This window comes from Cydia fagiglandana, chromosome 26 (genome assembly GCF_963556715.1).
Source record: "Cydia fagiglandana chromosome 26, ilCydFagi1.1, whole genome shotgun sequence".
Lineage (NCBI taxonomy): Eukaryota > Metazoa > Arthropoda > Insecta > Lepidoptera > Tortricidae > Cydia > Cydia fagiglandana.
In genome coordinates, this window is record NC_085957.1 from 3,333,557 (window position 1) to 3,350,035 (window position 16,479).

The 16,479-nt window shown below is 41.2% G+C and overlaps 1 protein-coding gene across 1 annotated transcript in view; it reads right to left on the bottom strand.

The window, feature by feature from the left end:
* Positions 1 to 2,238: 2,238 nt before the first annotated feature.
* LOC134677578 (cytoplasmic aconitate hydratase-like) overlaps positions 2,239 to 16,479 on the bottom strand; it is a 56,868-nt gene continuing 42,627 nt past the window's right edge. The window contains exons 14-22 of the mRNA XM_063536056.1: positions 16,292 to 16,411; positions 15,250 to 15,406; positions 13,771 to 13,877; positions 12,567 to 12,695; positions 12,294 to 12,430; positions 10,516 to 10,689; positions 8,482 to 8,578; positions 5,078 to 5,263; positions 2,239 to 3,598 (exon numbers count right to left, since the gene is read on the bottom strand). Coding sequence (XP_063392126.1) covers positions 3,488 to 3,598; positions 5,078 to 5,263; positions 8,482 to 8,578; positions 10,516 to 10,689; positions 12,294 to 12,430; positions 12,567 to 12,695; positions 13,771 to 13,877; positions 15,250 to 15,406; positions 16,292 to 16,411 — 1,218 coding nt within the window. The 3' untranslated portion in view covers positions 2,239 to 3,487. The remainder of the gene's footprint in view (positions 3,599 to 5,077; positions 5,264 to 8,481; positions 8,579 to 10,515; positions 10,690 to 12,293; positions 12,431 to 12,566; positions 12,696 to 13,770; positions 13,878 to 15,249; positions 15,407 to 16,291; positions 16,412 to 16,479) is intronic.

A 16,479-nucleotide genomic window follows, 5' to 3' on the forward strand; every position in this document is an offset into this window, starting at 1 on the left:
GTACGGAACCCTTCGTGCGCGAGTGCGATTCGCACTTGCCCGGTTTTTTTATACTACTTATAAATAATTTAATAGTAAAAATATGCTGATTTCAATTATAATGTTTATTTTCCTTAGAGTGCAACCGTTAACTCTTGGGCTATTAGGGTTCTAACTAAATTGGACATTCCGTAAGGTAAGTATTGAACTTCCAATTTAGCTAGGACCCTAAATGACTCACCAATCACGGAGCATATACGTGACCGTACAATGTACAACATAGGTACATATAGGTACTATGTTTGATTACTAATTCTATTATTAGATATTTTTCCATTGCAGTGTGAGCGGCACCGAAGCGGTTAACGTTTTCATATTCAGTGTTTATTAACCCCGCGTTATTCATTTCTTCTTGAAGTTAGCTTGATAAAGTATCTGTTTCTGTATTTAATGGCTCCCATAGCCACATTTGTTTTCGCCGAGGAATGGAAGGAGGAGGAGAAGGAGGAGGAGGAAAGGAAGCCATGCAATACACCGGCGATATATTGTTTGACGGCCTTGGAACGCGGGGAGCTTCTACGTGAAGATAACTTCGAAAAAACTTTATGGAATCGCTGGCGAGACCGCCTTTGCAATCGCTTGCGAGACCGCCTTTGCAATTTCGATTGGGACGAAGATAAAGAGGAACGCGGGGAGCTTCTACGTGAAGATAACTTCGAAGAAAATCCTTGCAGGTGCTTGCGAGACCGCCTTTGCAATTCGGATCGGGACGAAGATGAAGAGGAATGTACTTCCCGTCCAACATCAATATCGCTAAATAATTTCCTTAAGCCTCTAAAGAAACCCGTGTGTCTGGTGGGTTACAGGGCATTTGGTGAAAATGGCTTCGTTTCAATTCTAACGCGTTATGCCAGTGGACGACCATTTCTTGAACATGTAATGTGTGCGGACTCCTTGGCTGCTTTCTACGACATTTTAGAGCCGAAAAGCGAAAAAACTACGAATTATCAGAGACTAACGGGAGAGCTCCCATGGCCCGGCGATTCTGCTGAGCAGCTTTTTCCTCGTATAGTTTGGAAAATGTTTTACTGAAAGCATCTAGATATTTGTATCATCGACGAGAGCGATTAGTCTGCCATGCCATAACTTGACTGCGGTAATTGCTGGGATTCGGAGGATGTCAGAAAAGTTTGTGCAGTGGGTGGACCAAAACCATATCCCTTTAAATTCATTCCATTGCAGTGGCTTTTTGAAAAGGCCTGCTGTAACCACAAATACACAAAATCTAACTGTGATGGCATGCAGAGCAGATGGACTTACAATGGACGATGCCCTGGAGAAGTTGATTCGTCAGAAGCTAAGAATGCTTATTTCAGAAGAACTGGCGCAGGGCCAAAAGGGACCACAATTCGCTAGCACGAAGCGGCTTACGGAGGGGCTTTATATAATACCGGAATCGATTGAGTCCATGACGTGGCTTTTGAGTCGTGACTTCGGAATATTAGATGGGCACAAGATAGTTCTAAAGACGACGAGGGTGCTAGTCGGTATCAGGGAAGACAACATCGAGAACGCCCTGGTGTTTCTCCGCGGACAAAATTGGGACAAACCGGAGTTGGAAATCGAAAAATGGTCTTTCGCGGGAAGAACAGCAGATCAGAACTTTTATTGGTTTTTGGCGCCGACTAAAGTCGAAGAAGTGTGGGGAGAAAAGGATAAGAAAGCTCTCTTCTACCAAGATGGCACCGTTACTGCTTTAATCTGCAGATCAACGGGTGAGAAAAGGAAAAAGGTTTAGCGTAAAAAATAACGTATCGGTATAAAGTGTCATTCTATGGAACTTGCTATGTAAACCATAGAAGGTAGGATCGTATAGAAGTGGTATACGCGTGCCTCGGTGAGGGACAAAACATACGCAAATGCGACACTGTGATTGGTCGAATTCATTTGTTGCCCACCATTATCCATACTAAAAAAAGGTGGGGAACAAATAAAATGTGAGGCTGTGACAAGGACAAACAATAATAGCTCTTTCACTGCTACTCCTACTGAAAGATACATAAGACTATCCCGTTCTGTCAGTTACCCCCACCACTCATGCCAGATCCAGGTATATTCTAGATTCATGATGTAAACAAACCGCCATATTGAAATTGTCTCTGAATGATGAATTTTGCTAGTGACTTTTGTTTACATCATAGCAAGTTCCATATATACGCGGATCTGCGCCAGGGCTATTGGCTAGTAAGAAAACATATATTAATAAAATATCTGTTTATTCCATTAAAATACAAAATATTTTACTTACCAGTAGTAACTATTATTAAAGTAAAAAATATAAAAACCAGCCTTAAGCCCATGATTTTAAGATTTACACAAACCATTTTATTGCTACATACTAATTATACTCTGGCACACCCAGTTTGTCAGTAGAAAAAGGCGCGAAATTCAAATTTTCTATGTGAGACCCCTCGCGCCTACAATTTTTAAATCTTCCCCCTTTTTCCACTGACAAACTGGGTGTGCCGAAGTATAAAACAATTGCATGAAAATATAAACACTATACCGTTTACACAGTGAAGATAAAAATATACTTAGTGGCAGTAAATAAAATAACAATAACGTTTTGTATAGCAACAAATAAAAATCAAAGTTAAAAAAAGAAAAGAAATACAAAATTAGTCTTGAAAGTGATGAAATTTGCGTCTACACAATTAGATACGAATGAAAAAAAATCAATGTTTGAAAATTATATAAAACAGCAGAATCTTGTGTTATAATTATAATCGTTAATGATGGATTACAAACAAGCATAAAGGTGCCTTTTGGAAGTATATTGAGAAATTCGATTACAAAAATAACAATTGTCATTCAATTGTTTCGAAATTCTTGTTATAAATACAATCAAATACAAAGTTTGAAAATCGCTGATATCTACAAAACTAGAGGTATTTCATACTTAGGGTGGTATTCCACCTATCCAATTTCTTTGTTCAATGTGTATTGCGTCTCACATTTTCTTTAATGAGAGAGTGAACGCACTGACATTGGATAAAGAAATTGGAAATTGCCTATAGGCAACACTAGTGTTACCGCAAAGCTTATCAAGGCATCTTGCGTATGTTGCTACAGTAGATAGTGCTTCTAGTTAAGTAAATTTTGCGATTTTCAAAATTACCCCGCTTTCGATGTTATTCTAAAGCACCTTAAATGAAAATGTATAGGTTTTACACAAATAAATCGTTTACATTCAATCTTCTGTCCAGATCTTAGTCTTAATCTTGGAATTTGTAGATAACACGAGTACAACAACGTATCAACACAGTTTTCTTTTATTTTTAACCAAATAAGGTCTTCATTTTAACCACCGAATGCGTATACCGGAATATATGGTTAAAGTAGTTCGGAATCATCAACCCCCTCCTATAAAAAAACATACTACTGCGACATATGTAATATGTAGCTATTTCGGCAACAAAACCATACTACTGCGAGATATGTAATGTGCCTACAGCATCTTCCTAATCATGTAGTTCAGGATGCCTCCGTTGCGGAAGTATGTGAGGTCCACCTCCGTGTCGAAGCGCGCGATCACTTGGAACGACTTGCCGTTGTCCACCTGCAAGGGAACGGAGTATTACTGGCTGTGTGTGTGTGCGTGTGCTACCGTGAATGTCACCTCGCTTTGTGTGATAGGGCACAGCACAGCGGATGTCATTCCAGATCTAGAGCAGAGCCTTATAGTTCGTTTTTTTAGCATTAGAAAGAACTTGAAAGAAGGTAAGCGATCTTGGCATGTCTTTTAAAAACCAATAACTATTACTTATGAAAGCAGGAGAATATAAATGATCGTATTAGATTCATAATTGTTACATATTTGCCGTAACTTATTTTTAAAATGTGTTTTTCAATCAAAAGACACATCAAGATTGTTTACCTTATTTCTAATGCTAAAAAAACGAACTATAGACCTTACAGAAAACCACAACCAAATAACACTAGACCCTACTCATAGTGCATGTGTCCTGCCGGTGAGTAAGGTAGCCAGAGCCCAACGAGGGTGCGAGGCGTCCATAGGCTACGGAGACTGCTTACCATCAGGCGGGCCTTATACTTGTTTGCCACCGACGTAGTAATTAAAAAAAAGATATCACAAGACATCGTAAGTTTTGTAATGCAATTGCATGCATGCAATTTCAGTGCATGGTTAAAGCTTGACAATATTCTATTTGGCCCTGAATGAATGAATGAATGAATTTTATTTGCGGAATACGGAACAATCGGCTGAATCGGCCTGAGTCGCAACAATATCGGCTTACAGATGTAGTACATAATTGTTTTCCATCGTATTTTCTCGGAAACGTTCGTATTTGTCATGCTACTTCAGTCAACCTCAGTAGTTTTTGTACCGAGACTGACTGAAATAGCAAGACACGTTCGTACGTTTCCGTGAAAACACGATGTATAATAATTATGCGCTACATGTGTACGTCATGTATACTGGGTGAGCCCGAGTAAATATTTAAAACATATATTGTAGGAGTACCCCTCAAGCGTTAAACTTTTGTTTAACAATTCTAAAAAAATATGATGTGTAGCATGGTATAATAATATACTCCGCCTGGTACTCTTTTCCCGTCTTTTCTAGGTCACCTGACTGACACAAGCCTACGTCATCATGCGACAGCGCTATATGATAGTTAATATGCGATAGCGCTATATATAGCGGCCATGTTAGTGTGACGTAGGCCTGTGTCACTCTGGGAAGAGAAGACCATGTTTTATTAGACTATGATGTGCAGATTTCCTATTTTTCATACAAATTGTTATCAGTGATCGGACAATTTTTCGCCAACATAAATATTGTATGGAACATGATACAATTTTTTTAACAATTTTGAACTGCAGTTTTTGAGTATAATCTGGAAATTTTATAAAGATACTGTGTACATAATATGAGTTTAAAAAATCTTGTCCTATTTTGAGATATAAATGATTTTTGATGGTTTTGCGATGATTTGTCCGATCACTGATTATTACGTGTCTTCGCTTTGTGGGCGCTAAGAGCGAGATATTGTGAAATAAATTCAATTGTTACCTGCACAGTGATGTGCTGTCCCGGTGAGAGGTCCTTCGGCACCTTCAGGCTGTAGCGCTCCGCCCCCGTGAGGCCGAGGCCGTCGGCGGAGTCCCCGGGCAGGAACTGCAGCGGCATGATGCCCATGCCCACCAGGTTGGAGCGGTGGATGCGCTCGAAAGATTCGCCGATCACCGCTTTGATGCCCTGTACAAATTTTTAGCATTAGAAATAAGGTAAACAATGTTGATGTGTCTTTTAATTTAATAACACATTTTAAATAATGTAATAATTATGAATTTAATACGATCATTTATATTCTTCTACTTTCATAAGGGGTCATCCATTAATTACATCACACGTTTAGGGGGAGGGAGGGGGTCAAGAAAATGTGACAAATTGTGACATGGGGAAGGGGGGAGTCACAAACTTTGTGACGTCACTTTAACTTCATCAGTAACCGAAAATTTAATTAAATTATTTTATTCGCTATACATTTAAATAACAAGTTTTTAAAACGATAATCTTTTTTATTCGTTCAATTTTCTTTCCTAAGCAGTTGTGGGTTATAAAATTACTAATATTTATATCGTCAACAATATTTTGATGAAATATTAATACTACTTAGGTACTTACTTAATTCGATTTGGCGATTTCGTAGAAAAAATGTGACGTCACACTAGGGGGGAGGGGTTTTCCAAATGTGACCAAGTGTGGGAGGGGTCAAAAAACCTAGAAATTCGTGTGACGTAATTAATGGATGACCCCTAAGTAATAGTTACTGATTTTTAAAAAGCGTTTTTCAATTAAAAGACATGTCAAGATCTTTAAACTCTCGCGTTTTGTACACATATTCAATTACACAAACGGGTCTACCGCGATATAATTTCATTGTTTTTACCTTTAATTCCGACGTTTCAGCTGAGTTGCATCAGCTGTGGTCACGGAAAGACTGACGTCCCAACAAATGTCAACGGAGATATTAATAAAACAACACTAAACTACCCGAAATTAGTTTATAAAAATGTTCGGGGTAGACAAAGAAATTGCAGCTACCCGTTAAAGTTTAATGTTTATTGTCCACGGCACGACACACAACACTCACAGTATCCGTACACTGGTCCGAAGATATATCTGCTGGTTTCAACATTTGAATCACTGGTCCCCAAGTAGACGATAATTTGTAACCGTCCTCTCGATTGAAATTTTTAGGGTGTTTTTTGATTTCAATCGCCTCTCTCACGATCCGCGGATAATAGTGTCGCTCGTTGGAGAGGACTTTGGGTTTATGTAGCTCAATCCAGTGATTCGTTCCTGTTGTCAGCAAGTGCTCAGCTATTGCGGATTTGTTTACATGGCGATTTTTAACAGCTGCTATGTGTTCCTTTACCCTCTCTTGAATACTGCGGGAGTACTGCAAAAGCTAGTGGGGAAGACTTCGTCCTATGTAAAGGACTCTCGTCATTTTGTTGATATTGTTAAGGCCAGGAAATTGGAACCGGATGAGATAATGGTAAGCTTCGATGTGGAGTCGTTGTTTACCAATGTTCCATTAAAAGAGTGTCTGGGCATTGTCAAAACGAAGCTTATAGATAACGAACTTCCAGAAGAGTATGTCACTCTGTTGGAGCACTGTCTAGAGGGAAACTATTTCCTCTACCAAGGGCAGTTTTATCTGCAAGTGGATGGGGTGGCAATGGGCAGTCCAGTTGCCCCCGTGATTGCCAACATATGGATGGAACACTTTGAAGAGTTGGCATTACGTTCCGGACCGTCTGTAATTAAAATGTGGAAGAGATATGTAGATGACGTGTTCTGCATTTTAAAGGGCAACGCCGACACAGTGGAGCATTTCGTCGGCCATTTAAACTCCATCCACCCAAAGGTAAAGTTTACATTTGAAATGGAGTGCGATAGATCCTTACCCTTTCTGGATGTGAAGTTGAGAGTGAAACCAGATGGAACCCTGGCACACTCCGTGTACAGGAAGCCCACACATACTGACAGGTACCTACAAGCATCTTCCCACCATCATCCGAGGCATCTACAATCCGTCGTCACATCCCTGGTTAACAGAGCACGAGACTTATGTGACGCGGAACACATAGATAATGAGTTAGCCCATGTTCAGGAAGTGCTAAAGAAAAATGGGTACTTGCAGAAAATCCCACGCACGACTAGGAAAAAAGAAAGACATCCGGAGGTTAGTAGGCAACCAGCCTTTTTGCCGTATGTAAAAGGGATAACGGACAAAGTTGGATCAGTACTGAAGAAATTCTCCATTAAGACTGTATACACGCCGTTATCTAAAGTAGCAAGTCTTTTACGCAGCCCAAAGGATGTCATTCCGTACCAGAATCCGGGTGTCTACAAGATAGAATGCAGTTGTGGAAGTGCGTACATTGGCCAAACAAAGCGCAGTATTCAAGAGAGGGTAAAGGAACACATAGCAGCTGTTAAAAATCGCCATGTAAACAAATCCGCAATAGCTGAGCACTTGCTGACAACAGGAACGAATCACTGGATTGAGCTACATAAACCCAAAGTCCTCTCCAACGAGCGACACTATTATCCGCGGATCGTGAGAGAGGCGATTGAAATCAAAAAACACCCTAAAAATTTCAATCGAGAGGACGGTTACAAATTATCGTCTACTTGGGGACCAGTGATTCAAATGTTGAAACCAGCAGATATATCTTCGGACCAGTGTACGGATACTGTGAGTGTTGTGTGTCGTGCCGTGGACAATAAACATTAAACTTTAACGGGTAGCTGCAATTTCTTTGTCTACCCCGAACATTTTTATAAACTAATTTCGGGTAGTTTAGTGTTGTTTTATTAATATCTCCGTTGACATTTGTTGGGACGTCAGTCTTTCCGTGACCACAGCTGATGCAACTCAGCTGAAACGTCGGAATTAAAGGTAAAAACAATGAAATTATATCGCGGTAGACCCGTTTGTGTAATTGAATATGTCAAGATCGCTTACTTTCTATCAAGTTCTTTCTAATGCCAAAAAAACGAACTATGTACTTATAACAGGGGTCGGCAACCTTTTAGCAGTCAAGGGCCACATAGCAGTTAACGAAGTTGACGCGGGCGGCACTTTGTTAATATTTATTTGTCGATATTACATACAAAATAGCCAGAGGGAGGCTCGCGGGCCGCAAGTGAGAGGTTCGAGGGCCGCATGCGGCCCGCGGGCCGCTGGTTGCCGACCGCTGACTTATAGTATTGTTAATTTCTGTTAAGAGCCCTCCAACGCGCACACTTGCGCCACTGCTAAATAATCGTGATAATTAAAATTTTACGAAAATACCGTAAAAAATTTGAACCCACGGTGCGGATATATCCGTCATTGGCGTCCAAAAGTTTCAATGCGTTAAAAGGGTCGGTGTATGCAGGTGTGTATAAAGTGACCTCACCAATAGGTAGGGTCCCTTGGCGGCCCAGTCGCGGCTGGAGCCCGAGCCGTAGTCCTTGCCCACGATGGCGATCAGGGGCACCTTCTCTTGCGCGTATCTGTCAAATTCAATACTGATTTATGGACATGTTACATTAGGATGTTTCATTATCAGAGCTCGGCGGGGGTGAGCTGTTTTCAGAGTTTGCACAACATGGACATGCCTTGTCATTCGATGGTATATGTGGTTTAATTTAATAACTAAAGAAATAATTTTATTTAGGCTGCCTTTCCGCTACGATCTTTACGTCGCCATTAAAACAAATAAATTTTATAGCAAGCTTTTTTAGTAAACCTCTTCAAATAATATGTATATCCATCCATATGCTACTATTAGTTTATTTGTACATAAGGCATTGTCATTTTAGTTTAATTATAATTAATAAAGTTTTATTTCAATATTTCTTTCTAAGGTGTATCTATATTAATATATACACTTGACATAAGTGACGTCAAAATGGCTCACCCCTGCCGAGCTCTGTTCATTATTATAATATAGAACAAGAAAGTGCTCGTGACTCTGAGTAGAACAAGTTTTTGGCAAAAAAATCATTTTTGGTACAAGCTTTTATCGCTGACTGTACTTACGACAGACAACTAATACTCATCGAGACAATTCTAAAAACTCCTAACACAATTAGGCGGCGTTGTTTCATCACAGAGTTCCTATGGCCACCTCCTGTCTCCATCATCAGATCAGCTCGATGGTACCATAGTATTGCATTGTCATCCGATTTATACATGTATGCAAAATTTCAGCGCAATCGAAAACCGGGAAGTGGATCAAATTTAACATGCAAGATTTGATTACGAACCGACAAACAGACAGACAACGGTCAGGTGAAGCTTGTAAAAACATAAATGTTAACTTGTGTAGTTAACAGCGCCATCTATTTGACCTCTTACATAGGTACTTTATTGAGCCTAGAATCCTTAGATGGCTTATTGATCTACGTAAAGGTACCTACTTACGAAGATATCCATGAGGTCCCCGCTGGGGTGGTGAGTGGTCCTCGGTCTGTCCGTCTGTCAGTCTCTCTGTCCGTCTGTCAGTCTCTCTGTCCGTCTGTCAGTCTCTCTGTCCGTCTGTCTGTCTCACCTGTCAGCCGCGTCGAAGATATCCATGAGGTCCCCGCTGGGATAGTGTGTGGTCCTGGGTCCGGGCGCGGGCGCCATCTTGTTCACGATCCGAATGTTAGTTGAATGTATGGTAACGTGTCTGTCGGGCCGTCTGTCTGTCAGTATCTCTGTCTGTCTGTCCGTCTGTCTGTGTGTCTCACCTGTCAGCCGCGTCGAAGATATCCATGAGGTCCCCGCTGGGATAGTGTGTGGTCCTGGGTCCGGGCGCGGGCGCCATCTTGTTAACGATCCGAATGTTAGTTGAATGTATGGTAACGTGTCTGTCGGGCCGTCTGTCTGTCAGTATCTCTGTCTGTCTGTCCGTCTGTCTGTCTGTCTCACCTGTCAGCCGCATCGAAGATATCCATGAGGTCTCCGCTGGGATAGTGTGTGGTCCTGGGTCCGGGCGCGGGCGCCATCTTGTTAACGATCCGAATGTTAGTTGATTGTATGGTAACGTGTCTGTCGGGCCGTCTGTCTGTCAGTATCTCTGTCTGTCTGTCCGTCTGTCTGTCTGTCTCACCTGTCAGCCGCCTCGAAGATATCCATGAGGTCCCCGCTGGGATAGTGTGTGGTTCTGGGTCCGGGCGCGGGCGCCATCTTGTTAACGATCCGAATGTTAGTTGAATGTATGATAACGTGTCTGTCGGGCCGTCTGTCTGTCAGTATCTCTGTCTGTCTGTCCGTCTGTCTGTCTGTCTCACCTGTCAGCCGCGTCGAAGATATCCATGAGGTCCCCGCTGGGATAGTGTGTGGTCCTGGGTCCGGGCGCGGGCGCCATCTTGTTAACGATCCGAATGTTAGTTGAATGTATGGTAACGTGTCTGTCGGGCCGTCTGTCTGTCAGTATCTCTGTCTGTCTGTCTGTCGGTCTCACCTGTCAGCCGCATCGAAGATATCCATGAGGTCCCCGCTGGGATAGTGTGTGGTCCTGGGTCCGGGCGCGGGCGCCATCTTGTTCACGATGCGAATGTTCGCGAACGTTCCGCGCGACATGATGGCGTCGTTGCCTCGACGAGAACCATATGAGTTGAACTCGCGGGGGGTTAACCTGTTCACAAATGATATTTATTAAGATAACAAAACACTTTTATTTCTGACTGTACATTTATCTCCTTGCCTATCAAGTATAGGGTTACTAGATGTCAGGAATTTTGGCCGTTTGTAAGGAACGCGGCCGGGATACGAAAATGTCAGGAATTTCAGTGAATGAACAGACTTTTCTGATTTGAATAATGTACCTAAAAAGGTAGCTGTACCTTTTTAGGTAAGTACATTATTCAAATTTACTTACATAAATCCAAAACAAATCAAATTTAAACAATGTATCAAGCATACATAGAGAGACGCTTACGGTTAGCCCCCCTCCCCCCGTTACCGTTATGATCGTCAGGAAAAATATTAGGTAATCAGGAATTTTGTCAGGAAATCCCAAATTTGGATCTGGTAACCCTAATCAAGTACATACCTTTCTAATGACTAAACTCGATGTTTATTAGGGTTCCGTACCCAAAGGGTAAAACGGGACCCTATTACTAAGACTTCGCTGTCCGTCCGTCCGTCCGTCTGTCACCAGGCTGTATCTCACGAACCGTGATAGCTAGACAGTTGAAATTTTCACAGATGATGTATTTCTGTTGCCGCTATAACAACTAAAAACAGAATAAAATAAAGATTTAAATGGGGCTCCCATACAACAAACGTGATTTTTGACCAAAGTTAAGCAACGTCGGGAGGGGTCAGTACTTGGATGGGTGACCGTTTTTTTTTTGCTTTTTTGTTTTTTTTTTGCATTGTGGTACGGAACCCTTCGTGCGCGAGTCCGACTCGCACTTGCCCGGTTTTGTTTTTCCATCGAGGAGTTCGTTTGGCTTCCTTCTGACTGCATCAGATCAGCTCCAAGTAAGCATATTATTGTATTGTCATCGGAAATACGGACGTACGCCAAACTTAAACTTAAGCAGACACCAAAGTGACCAAAGTGGTTAATAACAATTGACAAGATTTGAAGCACACATATACATATGTATATTATGTATGTATATTTACGCGGTAAAGCTAAAAACATAATTTAATAATACATCCATCTAAGTCTCAATCTCCCAGCGTCCCTTTTAAATGACTCTGCGACTTGGACTGATATGCAGGGTGGCCCATTTAGATCGGTCAGTATGGGAAAATTTGAAACTATAAGACATACGACGATTTCTTCTTTGTAACCATGTCATCGATTTTAGTAACAAGAAAAACTGCATTCATACATTTAAAAAAAATGTTTACTCAACCGGGAATCGAACCCGGACGTTTTGAAAAATAAAACCAACACTATTTCTATTTAGATATCGATTGTGTAGGTCTTAGCAGCAGTAAATATTATTGTGAAACATGATGTCTGAAATGAATAAAATGCATTGTTTTCATATCCTTTAATTTATTTTAGTAAGTTTTCGAAATGACCAGTGACCACCATTTTTTTTTAATACATTTTACATACATTTTTTTTAATGTATGAATGCAGTTTTTCTTGTTACTAAAATCAATGACATGGTTCCTAAGAAGAGATCGCCATATGACTCATATGTCTTATAGTTTCAGATTTTCCCATACTGACCGATCGAAATGGGCCATCCTGTATACATCCCTGGTAGTACATACCCTCGGCCAGCGAGGTAGCGCGCCGCGGGGGAGTTCCGCGCAATGGCTCCGGCGGGCGAGATGTGGTCGGTGGTCACCGAGTCGCCGAGCAGCAGCAGGCAGCGGGCGTTCTCTATGTCACTAATGGTGCCCAGCTCCTTTGCGATAAGATAAGGTATTAAGTAAGTATTTATTGATAAAATTGTACAAATTTTACATGTCAATTCAATGTGGATTATGCATGCAAGTATCACAGTATGCATGTCAGTCCTTTACTAGGTTTAATAGCAGTACCTTGGTCATCCCGTCGAAGAAAGGCGGTCTCTTGATGTAGGTCGAGTTGGGGTCCCAGCCGTACAGCTTGCCCTTCGGCACGTCCAGGGCCTGCCAGGAAGGTGACCCCAGCTCTATCTTCTCGTACACCTGGATAAAGAACAATACAGGTTATTAGAAGAAGAAAGAAGAAAATAATAGTACATTATTGTCGAGGCTCGGAAGTAGCTACTTGCAGGCTGAGGATTCGTTTTAAACGGACGACCTTGGGAGTCCGTTTAATTGAATCCGAAGCCAGCAAGTAGCCTTCCAGCCGAGTCATATATAGTGCTTTTCTCAAAAATGGTGCAAGAAATATAAATATCATAGAAATATTTTACAAAACCAACGTTCTTACGTATATATTTTCACAGAAAAAGCCCTTGCCGCCTTTTTATTTTTTTAATAAAAAAATAGAAGTGTATTTTTCTGCCGAAAATACGCCAACCTATTTGAGACAACTAAATAGTCGCGGTAATAATCATCTGTTTGACTGTTTAATGGGCCTGTGCCTTCATTTGATATGGCCATTTCAAATCTTAAAAAGTTTGGAACTCGACAAATAATGGAATTTGTATGCAACATTGCAGTCCCAAAATCGAGACTGCAATGTTTTTAACTTTTTAATTTTTGAATGACCATAAACTACGCGCTTCGCGACCTATTTTTTAGACGGCAAAGTCGCCTTTGCCGTCCATTTTTGAGAAAATTTATTAAGGACGCTTACAGTATTGCTTAAATCTAATACAAAACTTTTATAAGCATAAAACATAAACGTCACTGAATAGGTCTCACATCGGTGGCAAACAAGCATACAGCCCGCCTATTGGTAAGGGGTCACCGCAGCCTATGGACGCCCTCGTCTTCAGGTGTGTTACATGCTCGTTATAGACCCTTTAAAAATCGGTTTGAACCGTGAAAAACTGTTAAACACATTTTCAATTCCAGATTGAGTATCCGCAGAAAGTTAGTCGTATTAACAGGCGTGGCTCACTCCGCGATTTCGTCGCTTTGCAACACGTAGCTACAAGTACATCCGTTCCACACCAATTTTGGTGGCTAGCCATAAGCCGCGCGTGGCGCTGTCGCCACCTAGCGGCCATATCTGTGCTGATCGTGACAGACGCGTTTTGTTAGAGAGTGAATCTTCTGTACCTAGTACTATTATTTATTCTGTGGTATTAACCTCTTTGAACATGTTGGGGATGACGTGTTTGTTTTCCACCTCCTGGATCTCGGCCCTGGTGGGCCAGATGTCGCGCAAGAACACCGGACTGCCATCGGCACGTTTACCTGTACACAAGTAATTATTTAGTGCGAAAAAACCGGGCAAGTGCGAGTAGGACTCGCGTTCCAAGGGTTCCGTATATTACACAATTTTTAACAATGTATTTTTTATGTGAAACGTGAGTGCAATCTCTCTAAAAAAATCCGTAGCGGTCGGATCAAAAACTGTAATTAAGTCCGACTCACGCTTGACTGTACATTTATAATAGGTTTTCCTGTCATCTATAGGTATAGACCTATTTTGTATTTTTTTCAAAATTTTAGACCTAGTAGTTTCGGAGATACAGGGGAGGGGGGAATGGTCATTTTTTGCCTACTTTCTTGAATAACTTCTGTTTATTCGAAAATTATAAAAAAAAATATTTGAGATCCTTACAATAAGCTCTTTCATTTGATATGTAACACGATATAGTTTGAAAAAAAAATATTTTTTAATTTTTTCGTTTACCCCCCAAAAGTGGCCCCCATGTTTAAAATTCATTTCTTTACGTTACATGTCCGTATTTGGGTCACAAACTTATACTTACTTACATATGTGGACCAAATTTCAACTTGATTGGTCCAGTAGTTCCGGAGAAAATCGACTGTGACAGACGGACAGACAGACAGACAGACAGTCGCACGAGTGATCCTATAAGGGTTCCGTTTTTTTTTCCTTTTGAGGTACGGAACCCTAAAAAAGGGAGCTAGAGTTAGACCAAGAAAAGTCTGCAACGATTTCGATAGCCCACGCAGTGCAAAAGTTTTCGTCATAATTTCATAAAAGTTTGACGTTTAAAATAACACTTGCACTGCGTGGGCTATCAAAATCTCTGCAGACTTTTCTTGGTCTAATTCTGTACCATCGCCCACGCTGTTAACTGATAGTTCGTAAACCTTATTTACAAGGCATTAGGTCCACCGATGGATCCTGCGTTTCGATCTTCAAAAGGGATCAATGCTTCGTGTTAAATTACTTAAATTATTTTGGTTATTTCCATATTAAATAAATAAATATTATAGGACCTTTTTACACAAATTGACTAAGCCCCACGGTAAGCTCAAGAAAGCTTGTGTTGTGGGTACTCAGACAATGATATATATAATATATAAATACTTAAATACATAGAAAACAACCATGACTCAGGAACAACTATCTATATCATCATACAAATAAATGCCTTTACCGGGATTCGAACCCGGGACTATCGGCTTCATAGGCAGGGTCGCTGTCGCTACCCACTAGGCCAGACCGGTTGTCAAAGTTAGTTGGCTCGCGTGTTGGAGTGGATTCTCCATATTAAATATGTTTACTTCGGTTACTTCCATAATATTATGTCTTATGGCATACTGATTTGGGGTAACACAGCGTAGTATCTTAGGCTCTTAAGATACTTACCCAGTGGTTGACTTTCAAAGTCGATATCGACAGTGCCAGCCAAAGCGTAGGCGATGACCAATAGGGGAGAGGCGAGATAGTTGGCCCGCGTGTTGGGATGGATGCGGCCTTCAAAGTTGCGGTTGCCGGAGAGGACGCCGCAGCACACCAGCTCGTTCTGTTGGAATGAAACAGGTATAAGATACTATAGTGTGAGACTTGATATAAAAAAAAAACATTGTTATTTTAGTTAGAAAGCAACTACTGCATTATAATTTCTTATAGATTTATATATTTAAATAATAAAATGTGTATGTTTTGTACTTTTTATCCCAAAATTAGCCCCTAAAGAAGTAAAATAGAGATCCCATAGTATTTCCGATTAACACCAATTTAAATGATGTATAATTATAGGCACAGGCAGAAGCTATCAATCTACTACGAGTAATATAGTCGCACCAATGAAAGTCTGCAGCGGATTTGATAGCCTACGCAGTGTAAGTGTTATGTATACGTCATAATTTCATAGAAGTTTGACGTTTGAAATGACACTTGCACTGCGTGGGCTATCAAAATCGCTGCAGACTGTTTACGGTCTGACTCTACCGAATTGTGCCGAATCCGACACAAGAGCAGCCGATGCAACGGAGCCACGCCGTTTTGTCGACTAAATAGTGTTTAGTTTTAAGTTTATAAAATAGAGCGCTGGTGGCCTAGCGGTAAGAGCGTGCGACTTGCAATCCGGAGGTCGCGGGTTCAAACCCCGGCTCGTACCAATGAGTTTTTCGGAACTTATGTACGAAATATCATTTGATATTTACCAGTCGCTTTTCGGTGAAGGAAAACATCGTGAGGAAACCTGCATACATCTGCGAAGAAATTCAAAGGTGTATGTGAAGTCCCCAATCCGCATTGGGCTAGCGTGGGGACTATAGCCCAAGCCCTCTCGCGCTCGAGAGGAGGCCTGTGCTCAGCAGTGGGACGTATAAAGGCTGAAATGATGATGATGATGTTAGTCTGTAAGGTATTTGTAATATGGGCCTTGTTGCCTGAATAATATTACCTTCTCAATGGTGTTGGCTATGTTATCATCGATGGGTCCAGAGTTGCCGATACAGGTCATGCAGCCATACCCGACGATGTCGAACCCTAACTTCTCCAAGTACGGTACCACTCCAGATTCCTGAAACCAAATATATTAAGACTTGTAGTTGTGCTAAAAAAAACCGGGCAAGTGTGAGTCGGACTCGC